This window comes from Squalius cephalus (genome assembly GCF_949319135.1).
Source record: "Squalius cephalus genome assembly, chromosome: 15".
In the NCBI taxonomy this organism is placed as follows: Eukaryota; Metazoa; Chordata; class Actinopteri; order Cypriniformes; family Leuciscidae; genus Squalius; species Squalius cephalus.
Window position 1 is genome coordinate 33,881,566 of NC_137136.1, and position 22,158 is coordinate 33,903,723.

General features: G+C 38.0%; 1 protein-coding gene across 1 annotated transcript in view; it reads left to right on the forward strand.

Annotated features, from left to right (window-relative positions):
* Nucleotides 1-22,158, forward strand: part of grik2 (glutamate receptor, ionotropic, kainate 2) — a 230,032-nt gene that overhangs the window by 203,822 nt on the left and 4,052 nt on the right. Inside the window, exon 16 of the mRNA XM_079895063.1 lies at nucleotides 15,982-16,232. Within this exon, the coding sequence (XP_079751189.1) occupies nucleotides 15,982-16,232 (251 nt within the window). The remainder of the gene's footprint in view (nucleotides 1-15,981; nucleotides 16,233-22,158) is intronic.

Consider the following 22,158-nt stretch of genomic DNA (forward strand, 5'->3'; position numbering starts at 1 on the left):
AATACCGATATAGTGAGAAATATTCTGATTAAAAGAAGGACAGCAACATTTCTTAACAGGGAGCTGACCATTGATCCTCAGTCAGGATCAGATATCTAGGGTCACATTCTACCGAATAATTGGACTCTTTAAATATTGGTATAAAGTCTGGTTCGTTTTGCAGCATCTTCTTACCAAGAACTGTCCATTTAGAAATAAACTGTGTAAGTGGCAAGTGAACTGATCAACTAAAGTTAGTTTTGTGTTTATGTGCGGCTTAAAGTGACAGTTCATCCAAAACCGATGTAGGATGTAGGAGTAGCTTAAGCTTAGGTGAGAGCAGACGCCAACAAACTCAAACTCCGCAACATTTCTCTTTATAAATTCTCCTTTTAGGCTTCTAATTCGTGACCGGTGTTTTGTATTGCTCTATTCTCTGCGCTTCCGTGTGCGTCAATGCTCAGAGGTCACTCATCATGTGTCGGGTCAGAGGTCACTCTTCCGCCAAAATTCGACTCGCGCATATGGCCATTACCGGAAGCCAGTGATTATAGTTTATAAAGTTTTATATATATATAAAAAAAATTTTTTTTTTTTTTTTTCTTACAAAAACCATTTGCTTCGCTTCAGAAGGCCTTTATTAACCCCATGGAGCCGTATGGATTAGTTTTATGATGGATGGATGCACTTTTTTGGGCTTCAAAATCTCAGGTACCATTCACTCCCCAAAAGCTGGGAAGAGCCAGGATATTTTTAAATATAACTTGTGTTTGGCTGGAAGAAGAAAGTCATATCCCTGATAGCATGTAATCAATGAAAGAATGTTGACTCAGTGTTGATGTGTCAACGCTAATTGCATTGAATTAAAGTTAAAAAAGTGATGTTGCTTTAGTATCACTCTTGCACCCTCAGTTAATGTTGAAATAATGTTGAGATTTCAACCAAAAATCAACTGTAATTGTAATGATTCAGGATTACAAACTTATATTTTATCAACATCAATTTTGCACCCTCAGTTACTGTGATCTCAAACTCAATTCCTGGATGGCCACAGCTCTGCACAGTTTTGCTCCAACCCTAATCAAACACACCTGATCCAGCTAATCAAGGTCTTCAGGATTACTAGAAACTTCCTTGCAGGTGTGAGTTGGAGCTGGTTGGAGCTAAACTGTGCAGAGCTGTGGCCCTCCAGGAATTGAGTTTGAGATCACTGGTAATGGTTTTGAATCAACATTACACTATGATTGATTCTACATCACCGATGCTGAATCAATACTGAAATTAACAAAAATAATCAATGGTAATATTGTTGAATCAACGTTACACTATGATGTTGAATCTACATCACTGCTGTTGAATCAACACTGAAATGAACAATAATAATCTTTGGTAATATGGTTTGATCAATGTTACAATGTGATGTTGATTCTAAATACATTTAGTTGAAACACTGAAAATACAACTGAAAAGTAATGTCAAACAATGTTGCCATCTGATGTACAAAGTTAATGTTGAAACAACATTAATATTTCAACTACACTTCAATGGTGCGTCAACAAATTCCTGACCATTTCAAAATTGGGGAAAACCTTTTAAAATATAAATGACACCTTTCCAGCAGTTGAGTCAATGTATTTTATTCAATCAATCAATGAAAAAAATATATTAAAAGATCATTCTTTAAAAAAAAAAAAAAAGGGGGAGAAATAGGACAAAAGCATTTCAACCTTTAAAAATAAAACTGGCTTCAGAAGTCTGATGTCATAACTACAGGTGGTCTAACGGTTCAGGTTTTTTAAAATCTGTCTTATATCAAACTGCCTTTCGGTTCTCTGAAATCTGAAAAAGAAAGCATGATGTTACTCAAAAACAAGTCAATTCAGTTGTCATTCATACAGTCGCATTCAAGAATGTTAATATACTAAACACAATATGATTCAAAAATAAAAGTTGCTGAACACAAATATTCTAACTACGATTATAGTATCGTTAAATTCTGTTTATTTAATTTATTTTTCTAAAATCTTCAGTATCAAAAGAAAGCAGCAGGGGTGTCCGATTATATCTCCAGCTCTAATTAAACACACATGAGGCAGCTAATCAAGCTAATCAAGGTCATTAGGATCATTGAACACTTCCAGGCTGGTGTGTTGGAGCTGAACTCTTCATGAAGAGGAACAAACACCTCTGAGCTATAGCCATTAACTATATCTCAGTTCATTTTCTGTCAAACTACATAGCATTCAAGTAACAAGTTTATCTTGTAATAAAAGAGCTTAGGTTTTTTTCAATGAAAATTTCTTGAACACAAAATAAGCTATTTTAAAGAATGTTGATAACCAGAAAGTTGACGGTGGCCATTGATTTTCATAGTAGGAAATGAATACCATGGAAGTCAATAGCCGCGTTTCCACTGTCGGGCCAGTGCGAGCCAGGGCTTTAAACGGGCCGTGCCGGGCTAATAGCACTGGGCCTGCGTTTCCACTGTCGGGCCAGAAGCTCCACAGCGCTTCACTAAAACACGCCCGTAACACGCCTCTCTGGAACAACGTCACACTAACCCATCATTTCACCAACAAATGGAAGTTTTATCAGAAAACTAATCAGAAATCACTGCCGTTTGCTGCCATTTTTGTTGTTTACTTGAATATTTAAAACCCAAGCATCGATGTTTTACCACAGGTTTACAATAAAACGTGATACATTGATCAAAATGAATTCATTTATGTCAAAACTGCACATTAGTCACTCAGAAATAAATTAGGTCTATTTTAAGTTAGGTCTATTTCACAAAAGAAAGAGGACACATTACTTCTTCAGTCGCGTCTGTTTCTGTTTATCTGGTAGTTACAGGACATAATACATCACATTTAGAAAGAATGATAATTTCTACAAATATATGGCACCAAAAATACGACCTGAGGAGAGCACTCTCTCGACTCCCATACAGATATTTTCAGTCAGAGAAACAGAGGAAGCTCCCGAAAAAAAAGTTGCTTTATTTTATGATAGTCCGGTATAAAGAGACAAGACGTAGGCTACGGACAGATAAAATAAAAACATGACTGTGATAGCCTTTATGATTGGTCTGATTTCTTCAAGCGTTCACTGTTTTTTTACTATGCGTATCTTCAAGCGTTTACTATGTTTACTATGGTAATGTTAGCGCGCATAGTCTTTTGCATCACAAACAGAAGGCAGTCAAACATGAACGTGAGTTAAATTATTTTAAAAGTCTTTAATGCTGACAGAATCATCCAGGCGCTGCCGTCTCCAGACTCAGGTGAACTCCGCCTCTGTTCGTAACCACTCCTCTACCCCGAGCTGTCCCGCTTTGGCCCAAGGTATTCGACGGGCCAGAAATCCTGGCCGTTGGCCCCGAGTAAGCCCCGATCAAGCCCCGGAAGTGACAGTGGAAACGCGACTGGCCCTGGCACGCACTAGCACGGCCCGGCCCGGCCCTGGCCCAACAGTGGAAACGCGACTGGCCCTGGCACGCACTAGCACGGCCCGGCCCGGCCCTGGCCCAACAGTGGAAACGCGACTGGCCCTGGCACGCACTAGCACGGCCCGGCCCGGCCCTGGCCCGACAGTGGAAACGCGACTGGCCCTGGCACGCACTAGCACGGCCCGGCCCGGCCCTGGCCCAACAGTGGAAACGCGACTGGCCCTGGCACGCACTAGCACGGCCCGGCCCGGCCCTGGCCCGACAGTGGAAACGCGACTGGCCCTGGCACGCACTAGCACGGCCCGGCCCGGCCCGGGCCCGACAGTGGAAACGCGACTGGCCCTGGCACGCACTAGCACGGCCCGGCCCGGCCCTGGCCCGACAGTGGAAACGCGACTGGCCCTGGCACGCACTAGCACGGCCCGGCCCGGCCCTGGCCCGACAGTGGAAACGCGACTGGCCCTGGCACGCACTAGCACGGCCCGGCCCGGCCCTGGCCCGACAGTGGAAACGCGACTGGCCCTGGCACGCACTAGCACGGCCCGGCCCTGGCCCGACAGTGGAAACGCGACTGGCCCTGGCACGCACTAGCACGGCCCGGCCCTGGCCCGACAGTGGAAACGCGACTGGCCCTGGCACGCACTAGCACGGCCCGGCCCTGGCCCGACAGTGGAAACGCGACTGGCCCTGGCACGCACTAGCACGGCCCGGCCCTGGCCCGACAGTGGAAACGCGGCTAATGGCTACCATCAACTGTCTGGATGCCAACATTCTTCACTCTCTTCTTTTGTGTGCAGCAGAGGAAAGAAACTCATACAGGTTTGGAACAACTTGAGGGTGAATAAATGATGACCTAATTTTAATTTCGGGCTGAACTATACCTTTGAAGCTGCAGATTCACCTTATGTAGACCTTAATCTCTTTAAATATCACAAAATAGCCATGCCAGTCACTTTCTTAATAAACACAAGATGTTTTTTGTTATTGTGGTTGAATGGAAATCAGTTACATTTCTCAAATTTAATACAGATTCAGGAATATGAATGATTACCTGATTGAGCAGTGATAATGTCATCAAGTCCCAGGTCAGGTGATTATGCTATTGAGAACAACTCAGTGTGGCCCTGTCCCAAATGGCGCACTTCACGCGGACTTTCGGTCTCGTGGACTTGAATTGCGCGTGCTCGCTGAGTCTACGAGTCCGTAGGCCGTCCCATTCAGCATTTTAATGCTCTGAAGTGTGCTCAGCAGCGCCCCCTTTGAACCCTTGAAGCAGTCTTCCACGAAGCCCGCATAGAAGCAGGCTCCACGCACTTTAACTACCCAGGAATCCTTGCGAAAGGCCAATCAGACAACAGATGGGAGGAGATTTCACTCACGGATTATTGTTGACATGGCTGAGAAGAAAATATTACGGTTTTTATGACCTAAATGTACATTTTACCAGTTGTTACCCACAGTTTATACAAACATTATGGTCATCGACCAGTGGTTGATGTCTCAAACATAATAATAGCGCGTTTAATAATACGATCGCATTATGATTCATTAAATAAATAGAATGGCCGAAAACCGAATGGCAGGGCTTTACTGAGTCATATGTAAACATAGTATGAATATTGAAACCTGTAAATTGAAAAAATGATGTTTAAATTATTTTTAAAATTGTAATCTTAGTTCAAATGGAACATTATGTATTATTATGTACAACTGTATACATAATTTAAATAAGCATGATATATCTATTGTCTAATGCCCAGGTGATATGCACAATATAAAAATATAGAACTGTAAAATTAGGCTGTGTAGTTGACATGCAGATAAGACGTCAAAAAATGTGATTTCTCCTGTCCAACAACAACCAGGCCGTTATTTCCAGCGTGCCGATTGAGTCTGTCCCAAAAATACCTCTCAATGCGCCCTCTTGGACTCGCGCCAAGGGCCCTATAGGCCTGCACTACATGACGTCACCAAAGTGTGGACTCTGAGGAAGTCCACAAGTCCAGAGTGTGCCATTTGGGACAGGGCCTGTATAATCAATAGCCGCTTTCCGACCCAGTAGTTACAGGAACTTAGTTCTAGGAACTGTCCACTTCTAAACAGTTCTAAGAACTAACCTCCCCCAAACTCGGTTTAGCTGTTTGCGTTCGCACTGGCCAAGTGGGCATAGGAACTGGTAGGAGGGGTAAGGGAGTGACGCAAGCACGGTGACTTTTATTTTGACGGCGCGACGGACCTTTATTTTGGCGGCGCTGAGAACGCCAGAGCAAACAATGCTCGCATTCTCTGTGTTCATTAGTTAGCGATCTGTCTAACACTACTGTTTAATATGTTATTAGATAGAACTGTTATAGAAAGTAGACAGTATATGAAAAAAAGGTTATTAGCCTGTGCCGTGTGGTTGATGTCCAGCGTTGCTAGCTGGGCAGATAAACATAATCATGTTTGGCTTGGTCCCCTCAAAGTTGCGTTGGATTTTCTCTTCAGCATAAAGGTTTAGAGACCCATCTATCACTGTTTTCCATGTTTGTATAGTTAGTTTATGGAGTAAATATATAGGCTATAATCTGTGTGTTTACATTCTAGCTGTTTTAAAAATGGCGGGTGCTGGTGTGCGTTCGGTCAGCGTACACTAACGTCACGGGTAGTTCCTATAGTGCTGGTTTAGACCCTACTCTGAAGTAGGACCTAAATTAGTTCCTCCAAATGGAGTTCCTAGAACTAAAATCGTTCCTAGTTCCTGCGGTGCGAACACGCCGACATCCGGGTACTTTAGCCAATAGTTCTAGGAACTGTGAAAAGGTTCCTCCGGTCGGAAAGCGGCTAATGTCAGCATGATCAGGAGGGTCCTTCCCTCTTTTTTTTTTAATGGTCATCTTCATCTGCCTTCACTCCTACTAAAGGAGCAATGTGCTCTGCATGCAAGCACTGACGGATGCAAGACATGGGTTATGTTTGCAGTGTAACATTCTCATGTTCACGTCTCCTGCACTTCAAGAAATCTGTTAAATGATGTTAGAACTTTATTCAAGAAATTCCTAATAAACTTTACTAAAGCAAGGTGCATTTTTTAAGAATGTAGAAAAATAGATGCTTTATTCAAACACTTTAATAACTTTTTAATCTATCTAATTACAGTGAGTAACAACACAAATCATACGCAAATAAGCACGCAAAACAAAGGAACAGAGAAATAAGGTAGATGCACCATTGTTTGAAACTGTGCTAGAGAAGTCATGTAAGTATGTCAGGTGCTTCAACAAACAAGACGTCTGTATAGGATGCACCTACTGTATGTTTTCTCTCTAATGAGGAAGCATTAGACTACTGAGAAGTGCACATGCAATACCAAAATGGGCGTTTACCAATCAGTGGCCAATTTCAAACTACAATATGGGCCCTATCATACACCCGGCGCAATGCAGCGCCAAGCGTGACGCAAGTGTTTTTTGCTAGTTTCAGTCCGACGCAGTTATCATTTTCACGCCACTTTGTTTAAATAGCAAATGCATCAACTACAAATCACTGTTAGTTCAATGCCACTGTCTCCACCCATGTGTGCTGTTGGCTTTCATCAAAATTTCAATGCTGATTCAACACACTTTAAACATTGAAATGTCAATCTCAACCAAAATGATGGGTTTGGATCATCTACAAAACTCAACATTGTATCAATGTCACCATGCTATCTGGGATATACCTAGGATGGCTTGAGGGTGAGTAAATTATGGGATAATTAAAATTTTTGGGTGAAGTAACCCTTTAATTTTTATTTAAAACATACTACTTTCCAAGCCAATGGGAAAAGGGAGAAGAATGAGGTTGGCAAAATCTGCTAACAAATAAGGTTTCTTTTGGACATTTTTGTCTGGCTCAATCAGACATTGGTGGGCAGAGTTAGTGTAAATATCCTCTGCCAACAAGATGGATCTTTGCAATTGGTGTAAAAAGGCACTCCTTTAGAAAAAATAATAGGGTGAATATTCATTTCATGCCAACTTTAACACCACACAACCCTCACAAGACTTCGTTTCTGGGTAGACTGGTTCACCCTGACTCCCGGAGGTCTTAAGGAAGCCAGCCAATCTTTCTGTGTGCAGTATGCATGATACGGTCAGCCTGATGCATTGTTTATAAGACGAGAAGTGCTATGCAAATGAATATGACTCGCTTGACTTGAACAGACTGTGGCCATGCCATCAGAGACTGAGTCTAACAAATAATTTACCCTGAAGCTATTGTAAAAGGGGGCAGATGTTGAAACCAAAGCTCTATCACTGTGAGGCATGGTGCTTATGAGTTTGCTCATTTCCTCGCCCTGTTCCACCTCTTTATCTCATTGTTCCCTTGTTCTTCCTCTCTATTAAGCCTTTCAGTAATAAAACTGGTAGATCCAAGGCTGCATGCTTTCCCTGCAAACAGGTGAATTCTGAATATTCATGCTGGTGTTCTGACACTATTGCGCTATAAACCATGTAAACGTAAATTGCTTGTGTGTCAGGCACTAAACAGTCCAGAATATCTTAATCCATTCACGGTCTGGGGGTCTGTGTGCTGGTTTAAGATGCTATCTAGGCTTTTCCACATGGACAGAGAAAGCCAGCTATCAAGTGCCTCGTCTCACAGACGTTACTGCTTTGTCACTCAGTAGGTTCAAATCTGTCAGGTATGCTGTCTAACAGACGACCCAGTGAGGGTGTTTTTTGCTTGTCAGTTGTGTGTCATGGGATTGCATTGTGTAGAGCAAATGCAGGGCACATGCACAAGGATGTTTAGCATCATCACTCCCCTGTGTGCCGTTCAGACAGCTCAGCACAGGCCATTTCCATTGCTAATCCTACCCTTTTGGAATCAGTTAACACAGGCAGGCTGCATACAGGCGTGCGTTTAGCATATATCTCCCTAACTTCAGCAGCACACAGTCGGCAGGATGCATTAATGTAGAAACTGTGATGGTGAGAGATGCCTGAGTCCTTCTGGCAAGCGTTCCTGCGCTGGAACAGACAGGGTCAGTGTTCAGACCATCTGCGTTTTGGTGTGTTGGTTAATTAGATGTTTAAATGAGAATATGTTAATGCTTGGCACAACTGAATATCTGATTCTGTACTGAGGCAGGTGAAAGCAGACAGCAAGTGAAATGTTGAAGTCAAACCCAGTATAATGAACCATTGTGGCTTTAAAATAAACATGAAGACCTCAAAACAGTGTGTCAGTGGTGTTTTAGAAAGGCAGTAGTCCCTCAAAATTTACTATTTCGTTCCCTTGATTTGCTATATCGTGCGTGCGTACGATTTACTATTTAGTTCCCTTGATTTGCTATATTGTGTGCACTATTTACTATTTCATTCCCTTGATTTGCTATATCGTGTGCACTATTTACTATTTCATTCTCTTGATTTGCTATATCGTGTGCACTATTTACTATTTCATTCTCTTGATTTGCTATATCGTGTGCACTATTTACTATTTCGTTCCCTTGATTTGCTATATCATGTGCACTATTTACTATTTGCTATATCGTGTGCACTATTTACTATTTCGTTCCCTTGATTTGCTATATCGTGTGCACTATTTACTATTTAGTTCCCTTGATTTGCTATATTGTGTGCACGATTTACTATTTAGTTCCCTTGATTTGCTATATCGTGTGCACTATTTACTATTTAGTTCCCTTGATTTGCTATATTGTGTGCACGATTTACTATTTCGTTCCCTTGATTTGCTATATCGTGTGCACTATTTACTATTTTGTCCCCTTGATTTGCTATATCGTGTGCACTATTTACTATTTGCTATATCGTGTGCACTATTTACTATTTCGTTCCCTTGATTTGCTATATCGTGTGCACTATTTACTATTTAGTTCCCTTGATTTGCTATATTGTGTGCACGATTTACTATTTCGTTCCCTTGATTTGCTATATCGTGTGCACTATTTACTATTTAGTTCCCTTGATTTGCTATATCGTGTGCACTATTTACTATTTTGTCCCCTTGATTTGCTATATCGTGTGCACGATTTACTATTTTGTCCCCTTGATTTGCTATATCGTGTGCACTATTTACTATTTAGTTCCCTTGATTTGCTATATCGTGTGCACGATTTACTATTTTGTCCCCTTGATTTGCTATATCGTGTGCACTATTTACTATTTTGTCCCCTTGATTTGCTATATCATGTGCACGATTTACTATTTTGTTCCCTTGATTTGCTATATCATGTACACGATTTACTATTTTGTCCCCTTGATTTGCTATATCATGTGCACGATTTACTATTTTGTCCCCTTGATTTGCTATATCGTGTGCACTATTTACTATTTTGTCCCCTTGATTTGCTATATCGTGTGCACTATTTACTATTTTGTCCCCTTGATTTGCTATATCATGTACACGATTTACTATTTTGTCCCCTTGATTTGCTATATCGTGTGCACTATTTACTATTTGCTATATCATGTGCACTATTTACTATTTCGTTCCCTTGATTTGCTATATTGTGTGCACTATTTACTATTTAGTTCCCTTGATTTGCTATATCGTGTGCACGATTTACTATTTTGTTCCCTTGATTTGCTATATCGTGTGCACGATTTACTATTTTGTCCCCTTGATTTGCTATATCGTGTGCACTATTTACTATTTTGTCCCCTTGATTTGCTATATCATGTGCACTATTTACTATTTGCTATATCGTGTGCACTATTTACTATTTCATTCCCTTGATTTGCTATATCGTGTGCACTATTTACTATTTTGTCCCCTTGATTTGCTATATCGTGTGCACTATTTACTATTTTGTCCCCTTGATTTGCTATATCATGTGCACTATTTACTATTTGCTATATCGTGTGCACTATTTACTATTTCATTCCCTTGATTTGCTATATCGTGTGCACTATTTACTATTTTGTTCCCTTGATTTGCTATATCGTGTGCACTATTTACTATTTTGTCCCCTTGATTTGCTATATCATGTGCACGATTTACTATTTTGTTCCCTTGATTTGCTATATCGTGTGCACTATTTACTATTTTGTCCCCTTGATTTGCTATATCGTGTGCACTATTTACTATTTTGTCCCCTTGATTTGCTATATCGTGTGCACTATTTACTATTTTGTCCCCTTGATTTGCTATATCATGTACACGATTTACTATTTTGTCCCCTTGATTTGCTATATCGTGTGCACTATTTACTATTTGCTATATCGTGTGCACTATTTACTATTTCGTTCCCTTGATTTGCTATATTGTGTGCACTATTTACTATTTAGTTCCCTTGATTTGCTATATCGTGTGCACGATTTACTATTTTGTTCCCTTGATTTGCTATATCGTGTGCACTATTTACTATTTCGTTCCCTTGATTTGCTATATCGTGTGCACGATTTACTATTTTGTCCCCTTGATTTGCTATATCGTGTGCACTATTTACTATTTAGTTCCCTTGATTTGCTATATCATGTGCACGATTTACTATTTTGTTACCTTGATTTGCTATATCGTGTGCACTATTTACTATTTTGTCCCCTTGATTTGCTATATCGTGTACACGATTGACTATTTTGTCCCCTTGATTTGCTATATCGTGTGCACTATTTACTATTTTGTTCCCTTGATTTGCTATATCGTGTGCACTATTTACTATTTCGTTCCCTTGATTTGCTATATCGTGTGCACGATTTACTATTTTGTCCCCTTGATTTGCTATATCGTGTGCACTATTTACTATTTAGTTCCCTTGATTTGCTATATCATGTGCACTATTTACTATTTTGTCCCCTTGATTTGCTATATCGTGTACACGATTTACTATTTTGTCCCCTTGATTTGCTATATCGTGTGCACGATTTACTATTTTGTCCCCTTGATTTGCTATATCGTGTGCACTATTTACTATTTAGTTCCCTTGATTTGCTATATCATGTGCACTATTTACTATTTTGTCCCCTTGATTTGCTATATCGTGTACACTATTTACTATTTTGTCCCCTTGATTTGCTATATCGTGTGCACGATTTACTATTTTGTTCCCTTGATTTGCAATATCGTGTGCACTATTTACTATTTCATTCTCTTGATTTGCTATATCGTGTGCACTATTTACTATAAATCGAGGGAACAAATTAGTAAATCGTCCGCTCGATTTAGCAAATTGAGGGAACGAAATAGTAAATCGTGCACGTGATTATTATTATTTTTTCTTGCATGTCATGTGCGGGGCTCCGTAAATCTGAGATAGTAGTGACTAGGAGTGTTTTATCATCGGAACACTTTGCCGTGAGCTCCTTTTTTGTCCACTTGTGACTTCATTGTCTTGCTAAATGTGTGTAGCACTTGCAGTTTATATCAATGTTTCGGGGCTGTGCCGCTTGCCCCTTGAGGATTGTGGAAATAGAACGGCCCCCAGTCAGCTTTCAGCCTGTGGACGGGCCCCGTCCCTGGAGGCATCATTAAGAAGAGTCATGCACAATGCCATGTCATCAAACATCTGTCAGGAGTTTACTTGTGCATGAGGAGCTACCAGTATCAGATTCATTTATTTAAGCTATCTATACCTCATCCATTTGCTACATGCAGACATGTATTTGAAGAACCTTGCAGTAGAGTGCATCAAGGATTCATTGTGTTACTTGTATTTGATGTTGCAGAATAGGGATTTTGATGTGTCTGTTTTAGTTTTTTTATTATATCATTCCACCCTTTTGTTTCAGTGAAAGAGTTCTGCACATCAATTAGTTGAATCTCACGAAAGCGGTCAAGAACATATTCTACTGTATTTCATCCCCAAATCATATGAAATAGAATAAAATAAATTAAAGCCTAATTTACTTTTTTTTTATTATTATTATTTTTTTTATCAGCTGACTATAATAAAATCATTTGTGGTTTTGATTTGTGGAATTTAAACAGAACATTAGTAATTAAAGTGAAATTAAACCAATATAAGTGTTGCATAATCATTATTAAATGAATTCAAGTTTACATATAATTTATTTATTTATTTCCCCATCTATTTGGATTAATAATGAAAAATAAAGATGTATTTATTTATTTGAGCAAGAGAGATGAGTAATAAGCTGTTGCAAAAATCGACCTCTTTCTGAATATATGATTTTTTTTTTTTTATTATTAAAAAGGAACTGTATACTTTAATATATTAACTACAAAAAATCAATTAATTAATCAAAATTATTCTAATGTTTGGACAGTTTTTTAAGGCATTTGATGCAACAGGGAAAAATATACAAATGTAAAAGATATATGTTGGAAAAAAAATGTATGGAGAAAATTGGATCTTGTCCAATGATATATGTGTTGTTATATACAGTAAGTGAAAATGATAGTCTCCAAAACCATCCAAATTTCTGCACTGCTATTACACAAAACCCTAAGTGCTAACAGTAAGCATGAAAGAAATGCGAGTTTGATTTCAGCAAATAAAGAGCACTTTGTGCTTCATGCACTTGTGTTGTGCATTTGAACAAAAGAACAGCTGAGTTCTCAATTATTCAGGCAATAGTACAGTCCTTATTATAGAGAGTTATCTACAGCAGTACCACCATTACAGCATGAAAGGATCAGCGAGATTCGTGAGTGCTCTTGTTCTACCTCATATTTCAAATTAAATGAGAAATAACTTCTCCAGCCGTTTTTGATCTGTGCTGAACGAAGGGAACACGACCTGTTTACCTTTTTTCGAGGGAGGTGAAATGGCTGATAGGAATCGGGAAGAGATATGAAGCCCGCAAGGAGGCCCAGAAGGAAACATTACATCAAATTAAGAATAGCAACAAGTTTTAATTAGACAGAAAATAAATAGATAAAAGTGGGAAATGCCAGTCCCTGGAATGTAATTGGGTTTTATTGGTGTGTTATCAATGGCACCCTGGGAGCAGTGTTTCAACAAACAGCATTAGGCTTTTATGGCTCGTACTGCATTAGTGTCTGTATTTCTCATCTTTGTACTGCGAGAAACATAATCTTGCACCACTGAAGTGACAAACTTCATGTTTCTTTTTCAATGTCTCAGCTTTTCTCTGAGCCTTGTAGTAGCGCACTGAATGGAACATGTTTACATCAGCTTTTAGTCTTGGTATGTATTTCTCAATACAACAAACTCCAGCATGAGGCACTGTATACTTAATACAATGTTAATTTTAATAATATTTCTTTTTTGCACAACATTGTTGAAACTGAGTCTTTATGCAAGTTTTTTTTACATCTCCAAAATGAGGTAGGCCATGCTGGCATGCTGTGTTCAAGGTCGTCTGAAGCCATGCATTTCACCAACAGACTGAAATTTAATTTGTGATTCACTTATAATCTTCCCCTCCAGTGAGCTTAACTAGAGAAACGCTGTTACCGGATCACTGAGCCAGTGATTTTCTTCAACAAATTGTTCGTTTTGTGAACAAGAACAGCTGATTCTTTGGAAATGAATAAAAAAAAGTTCACTGATCTGGTTCTCAGCAAAATAGTCTTTGTTTTCTTTAAAGTCCCCCTGTGGTGAAAATCCAGCGTTTAATGTTGTTTATGTGTCTATGTGGTGTTTTTAATGTGCTTTAAGACAAACCATGTGTAAGTTCATAAGTCGACACCATTGCTGAGTATTTCCTCAAAACTGCAGTGAACCAAAGACAGTCTCAAAAACACGCTTTGAAATCGCTGGTGTTTCTGACGTCACAAACGACCTTGTAACCAATCAGATCAACGTGTGATCGTCAACGAGTGGATCTCTGAGCTGAGTGAGTGAGTAGAGGCGGGGCTCATTTGCATATCCAACTGCGTATACTAAATGAGGCAAGGGTGTCGAGTTACATTCAAGCTATTTTGAGGCATGAATAATTTTTTTTAAAGGAAAAAACATTTAAATGTGTCATTTTGGCGATCAAAGATGAGTTTTAAGGGATAGAATTATTGACTACAGGGGGACTTTAAGCAAAATAATTATTCTTTTGGTCACACTTTATATTAGATAGCCTTAACTTTTTCCCCTCCCGTTGACGAGATTTTCCGTCATTTATGACACAAAGTTTCCCTGCCATTGACGAGTTTTTCCAGCAATCCATGTGTTCACTGTTATATGGTAGGAGCGCTGTTACACATCTTCTGTAAGAGTACAGATCCAAAAACAACGAAGAAGATCTGCATAAACAAGTAGGAGCAGATAGAAGTTGTTTATGCATAAGTGAGCTAACGTGATCATCAAACATTCAACAGCATATAAGTCAAAACTGCCTAACGTTAACCAATAAAATGTCGAACCCACAAAGAGGTAATGACTGTGAAGCTTTGGGGGTGTTGATTATCTTTTGATCATCGTTTGAATCCGATCCGATCAAAATGTTTGAACCTTACCCACATTCAAGTGTAGATAAAAATAAATAAAATAAATGTACGTTTGTTTTAAAGCAGTAGTTTTGTTCTTTCTTTTGATATATTGACATTAACATTCATAAAAAAATATTCTGGGGTCATGAGAGTATTGTGAATATGATCAAAAATGTTGCCGCTGGCTGGCAACTTGAAAATAAAATGCTGGCGGGAAAGTGATAATTACTTAACTATTTATACAATATACTTATTATATGCATACATGCACTGTAATAACATTTAAAGTACAGTATGTGCATTTGATTAACCCTAACCCTAACCCTAAACCAAACAATAGCAGTAAATGTGGGAATTTTCTAGAACTACATGTAGTTACATAGTGAATCCATAGTCTTGTAGGTATTTAATGTTAGTATGTAGTAGTTCAGGCCAACTAATACAAAGTGTGACCCTTCTTTCTTTCGATTGTGAGATGAAATATGACCCAACATGTCAAGAAAATGACACGTTCTTGACCTTTTTTGTGAGATTTCACCCATTTGTCCACCATATATAAGCAGATGCTAAGCTATGGAAGCTTGTTTCCGCCACAGAATAAAACATTTGAAAAGATAATTGTGACTTTTTATCTCAAAATTGCGAGTTTAAATCTCCCAATTCTGACTTTATCAGAATTTCGTGAGAATATTTCTCAGAATTGTGTGATATAAAGTCGCAATTGCGTGTCATAAAGTCAGAATTGCGAGACATAAACTCACAATTTTGACTTTTTTTTCTAGCAATTCTGACTTTATAACACTTTATATAACTGACTTTATATCTCGCAATTCTGAAATCTTTTCTCAAAATTGAGATATAAACTGTGAGTGTATAAAGTCCAATTCTAAGGAAAAAAACACAAGTTTTGCAAGTTTCTGTCTCACAATTGTGACTTTATGACATGCAATTGTGACTTTATATCACGCAATTCCAACATAACACAATTGCGACTTTATATCATTCAATTCTGACTTAATAACAAGCAATTCTGACTTTATAACACACAATTCTGAGATAAAAGTCAGAATTGCGAGAAGTAAACTCCCCATTGTGAGATTAAAAAGTCGCTATTACCTTTTTCATTATTTATTCTGTGGCAGAAACACGCTTCCATACTAAGCAGAACTAATTCTCAGCATGTTTATTAAATAAGTTTCCTCTTTCTGACCTTTCAGGGTCCCCGTACCGAGATAAGATCACCATCGCAATCCTGCAGCTTCAGGAAGAAGGGAAGCTGCACATGATGAAGGAGAAGTGGTGGCGAGGGAACGGCTGTCCCGAGGAGGAGAACAAAGAGGCCAGTGCGCTGGGCGTCCAGAACATCGGGGGCATTTTCATAGTGTTGGCTGCGGGACTCGTCCTCTCTGTGTTTGTGGCAGTTGGGGAGTTTCTCTATAAGTCCAAACAAAACGCTCAGCTGGAAAAGGTAAAGCAACTCTTTCACAATTCTGGACTGCAATGAACATTTGTAATCTGTTTGGATATATTTAAAGAGTCTAGGGTTATTATGCACGTCCCTTTAGAGATAACAAATCACATCTAATCACGAGAAATGGGTTTTGCAATTTTGTGTTTCATCAGCGAGGGTATTGTGGGTGATATAAGACAGCCAGTCAGATGAGTCCAACTGATGCCTCTGAGTATGACAGGGTCTGTTACAGATCAATGCAAACGATATTAATTCTGTCTAAAATGAGCTTTAATGTTGTGGTATTGAGAGCAAAGCGTGAGGTATATTTCACTGGTAATATTTTACAGACAGAGCCTGTTTCTGGAGAGCAAACAGTCCTTCTTGATGTAAGTCTCTGAAGACAGAAGGGCTTGGGCTTTGCTTGTGTCATCTCACCTCAACAGATGTGTTGTGCTTTCCCTTATCCACTTCACTCGAATACTTGATCTATTGAACCAGTAAATGCTTGAAGTGTACAGTCCATAATGAGGTAGAAAAAAAAAACTGCTTGGAAATGGATGAACGCCAGTTCTCTCACTATTTTTCCTTCGCCCATCACAAATATGATGTTTAAGTACATATTGACTGTTACAGAATTTATTGGCAAATTAAATTCTACACATGAGCTCTGATTTCACTCACTAGACCAGGGAAAGGCAACGTCGGTCCTAGAGAGCCGCTGTCCTGCAGAGTTTAGCTCCAACTCTGATCAAACACACCTGAACCAGCTGATCAATGTCTTCAGGATTACTAAGGCTAAAGGCAGGTGAGTATTTTTTTAAGCTAAACTCTGCAGGACAGCGGCACTCCAGGACCAACGCTGCCTATTCCTGCACTAGACTGTAGTGCAGGTTTGCTTGATAGTACATATTTGTTTATTTAGTTGGTAATGATTTCATGTAATTCTAGTCATTTTTTATTATTATTAACTTCACAGGAAATTCCATTTGATGATCTTTTTCTCTATTGAGTCTTCTGTAAAATAACCAAATGCCACTTGAGTGGACGAAAACAAGTATCTAGTTCCCTTTGCATTAGCACTGTCCTATTAGAATTTTAGGTCACACTTTATATTGGAATTTTAGGCCCCACTTTTATTCGGTGTCTTTAACTACTATGTACTAAATTAAGGTAGAAGGGAAGTCTCAACAGTGTAATTATAGAAATTATTACATGCAGGTATTTTTTTTTAAATATAAGTACAATGTAAAATTGTGTATGTCGGGAGTAAGTGCATTGTATCAAATGATTAATTTAAATGTTAGTACACAGCAGTTAAAGACACCTAATATAAAGTGAGACTGAATTTTATTAATCAATTATAATATATGTGTCATAATTTCTCCACTTTTTTCATGTAACTGAAAGAAAGCATTCAATTGTCCATGTTTATGTTTACAATAGTGTTTTGCAGTCAATAGATTAGTTAGAATAGTCATTATTCTGTAATCACCAGCAATTTACCCATTGGAAAAATGTGCCTCTACCTACATTTTTGCAAAATACATACAAATTACAGCCGTTTCCAGCTGAATGAACACTACAGGCAGTAAAACACCAACCTTTTATTCCTTTTCACACAAATAATGATTACAGGGCAGAATATTGGTTAATAAAGACTTATTTTTGTGCGGTTCCTTGCACAATACGGAAAACGCTTTAGTCTCTGACCTCAGATAAAGGTGCCATAGTGCATGATTTGTAAACTAATACATGTTGAAGTTTCCATCCCATAATCAGCTCCATATTTTTGATGTACTGTAGTAGACTTGCTCAGTAGCTCACCTGATACAGCAGTGCACTTCTGACGTGAAGCACGAGTCATGATAAAAGAGCTCAAAGACTTGTAGAAGCAGCTAAAATTGCACTGTTGCTTCAGCAAAAGCAAATGTGAGAGAAAAACACAATCAGGTATGTTTGGGGTTTAGTAGGTGGTTCATTATTAACAAACAAAATAGAGCATTGACCTTTTAGTGCCACTCACCAGAACTGCTGTGATACGTACAACAACCAATGCAATAAAACTTCACGTTTACATGCTTCTGATTAAGCTGAACACGCTTTTACCATCACTTTGAAAGTGTTACGAAATATGCAAGACGCAACGTAATATCGTTTTGCAGAAATGTGACCACAGGCACAATGAGGTTCCAATGAGGTTGGCTTGGAAATAGTACACTCAATAGTACACTAAAATGCTGGTTTCCACCCATGTTTGAGTCAAATTTGTACAGACCCAACCGTTGGGTTCAAAATTTATTGTAAAATTATTGTAAAATGTAAAATTGTAAACCAATGGTTGGGTTTGTCCATATTTGACCCACACACGGGTTTAGTTGCATGTAGTTGAATTACTTTAGTATGGAAGCCAGTAACGGACAAAAATATTCGTAATTTGATAAATACCAAAATAAAATGAACCTGCCACACTGTGTTCTCATTGCACATGCCGAGCAAACTGCACAGTGGACACCGAGATGGTCTAAGTTGGGTTATTTTTTAAAGAGGTCTTTGTTTGTTTGAAGCATTCAAAATGTGCACCCTAAATATGGATAACTAGTACTGTCTTAAGCTGTTTTTATTCAACTACAATGACAGCATCAACCTGCCAGCTTCAGTATTGAGTCCCAGAAAGCACAGCTCCGTTTATTCACTCTCAGTGGAAGAAGTGTGTTTTATACTCATCTCGGATTCATTGTATCGATCTCATAAGTGCTTTTTGTTTGTTTGCTGTAAGCCATCGTATTGACATTCACAAATATTCTGGCAATGCATTACTTTGCTGCCTGATCCTTGTTTAATGATTACGTTGACATGATAAGCCAAATGGCCAATGATGTCTGTGTAGACATGGAGAAAGAAAAAGACACATGGTTCATGAAATGTCTAACAATTTGAATATGTGATATGTTGTGTAAATCAGTGGTTCTCAACCGGTTTGGCCATGAGACCCACATTTTCCCATGGTCATTAAGCCGCGACCCAAATTTTTAGGAATTTTATTGCTAGCACTTTATTTTACAGTACTTTTTCCCCATGTACATACTATGTATTTATCATAGTTATTACAATAACTGTGTACCTACCCCTAAACCTAACCTTAATCTTATATTAACCAGTACTTTCTTAGGTAAGTACACTGTAAGTACACGTAAGTGCATGTACTGTCAACTAAAGTGTAACCATTTTATTTCTCAAAAAATGATTGACACACAAACAAGTCCTACTTTACTTAACATACACATACATTGTAAGGAAATCACTAACACAGATAAGTAAACAGTATAAGGTAAGGTTCTTAAATAGCTGTCCCAAACTAGTTTTTGTCTGTATGAGCTAGCAGTCACCAAAAATAAAACTTCAGTCACTGAAAAACTACAGTTACCATAGTAAATACTCAATACTAACATGAACCATTAATACAAATGATCCTGATGAATAGAATGAACTGCATGCAAATCCTTCTCCGCGAACACACAACGTACTAGTTACCTAATTCACTTTTTGGTCATTTCACGACATTCATAACAACGACATTGCATGCTCGTAATTTCTTTTGCGCTTTACATACTTTTTAATCCGTAACAAGTTACAAAAATTACATTCGAATAATGACACTGACATATAGCCTGACATCTCATCTGACCGCAGATACTGAATCAGAACAAAGTGTTTTTTAAACTGCGTCTGACAGAAGAGTCAACAGCTTCCACGCACGTCTTTCAAAATAAAAGTCTCGCATCAGAAAAACATTTAGAAATTCATTTTTGCTGTTGTTGTTGTTTCTTTAAGTACACACTCTCAAAACGGTCTTGCGACCCACTGGTTGAGAAACACTGGTGTAGATAATGTTGGTTAATGTTCTTAATGAGAGTTATTACATGTTAGAAAATGTAGTTTGTCTATATTGAGGGTCCCTGGGTTGGCTGCGAGTCTGGGTTCAAAGGTCCCAACACATGGTACACTTTACAATAAGGTTCCATTTATTAATATTAGTTTACTACATTAGTTCATCTGTGTTGATGTTAATTTCAATATTTAATCATACGTCGTTAACATAACAAATATTATTTAATGGACCTGAGCTAGCATGAACAGTGAACAGTTGCATTTCCATAATTTAACATTAACATAAATACTATATCAAATGTAGCTATTGCTCATTGTTAGTTTGTTAGTTAATGCATTAACCAGCGTTAACTAAAACAACCTTATTGTAAAGTGTCTTAACGTTTAGGATTTATGAAGCATATGGTGTCAAACAGAGTGTATGAAAACCCAAGATTGATGATTGATTTTGTCAGTGTTTTAATTCAATATAGCAATGCTATAGAATGCAAACACACGCTTGAGAGCATGTAAATCAGGTATCATATCTTGCAAGAGAAAATGATAGAGGCAATTAAAGTATTTTTGTAGAAGACTTGAGCTGCTGTCTTTTGTTCCGTTTTCTTCCTTCTAACTATTCTGCAGAAGAAGAAAAAACATCACATAGAATTGGCTCTTCCTCCTGAGCAACACATTCCCACAGAAATTAGCATTTTATAATTGCCTCTATTTTGTAAGATTAGGAAAGAGCCAACAGTCTGACCAACAATCTTATAGCTTTAGATAAAAATGTATAAATGGTTCTAACATAATGTGATGTAGATTTCCTGCAGGGTTTTTTTCCCTCCACCACTGGAACTCAAAAACAGATTTATTTACGCCTGAATAAAATAATTTACATTGTTAATAAAAGGTTCACAGTTTCAACATCAGAATGGTATATTGTTTTAGTAAATATGACAAGTATTGCATGAAAACGACTAAATATTTTGTAGAATTGCCCATGGCTTATTTATGGAGTTTATGAATATTTGTTCAGTGCATCTTTATGTTGATAGTTTATGCTCAAATATAGATCACATACACATACACAAAGACACAAATAAATTAATGTTTAAATAAAAGGATTACTATAATGTTTCTGCGTCTCGTTTTCCTTTTTTTGCACATTTTACATATTCCTCCACCTCTGCTTTCAGTTTACTGTAGTTTGAACTGCTTAATATCTGTTAACACTTTATTTTAATACCTCAACAGACATTCTACTGACTATAAGTAACTTTCCAAGTACATGTCAGCTTATTCTGGCACACTTAACCTTAACCCCCCATCTACTAATACTCTAATGAGAGTTAGTTAGTTAGTAGAATGTCTAAAATGGACCTTCGAAATAAAGTGTAACTGAAATCCCCCCCCGTCCGCTCTTGAAGCATATATAGATTTGTAATGTATGTTTCCTCTTTTTTGTTTGATGTCTTGATGTTCTATATCCAATTTGTCATTGACTTATTCACAACTTTCTGATGTTGTTGGATCCAAAGTCAAATTTTAGTGTTTAAAGGTTGTTCTTTTAACTTATTTTTAATTGGATTATCATATATATATATATATATATATATATATATATATATATATATATATATATATATATATATATATATATATATATATATACAGTGCTATGCATACGTTTAGACACCCATGCTAAAGTTGACTAAAAAGAGGAATAAAAAATCATCTTTTGGAAATTGAACTTAATGCCTTAATTAAAAAACATAGGAAAAATCCAACCTTTAAGGACACCAATTTTCTTTGTGAATGAATAATGTATCGTAAATAAATAAATGTTCTTCCTTAAAATACAGGGTGCATAAGTTTGGACACCCCTATGTTAAATTCCCATAGAGGCAGGCAGATTTTTATTTTTAAAGGCCAGTTACTTCATGGATCCAGGATAATATGCATCCTGATAAAGTTCCCTTGGCCTTTGGAATTAAAATAGCCCCACATCATCACATAGCCTTCACCATACCTAGAGATTGGCGTGGTTTTATTTCAGTTAGCCTAATAGCTA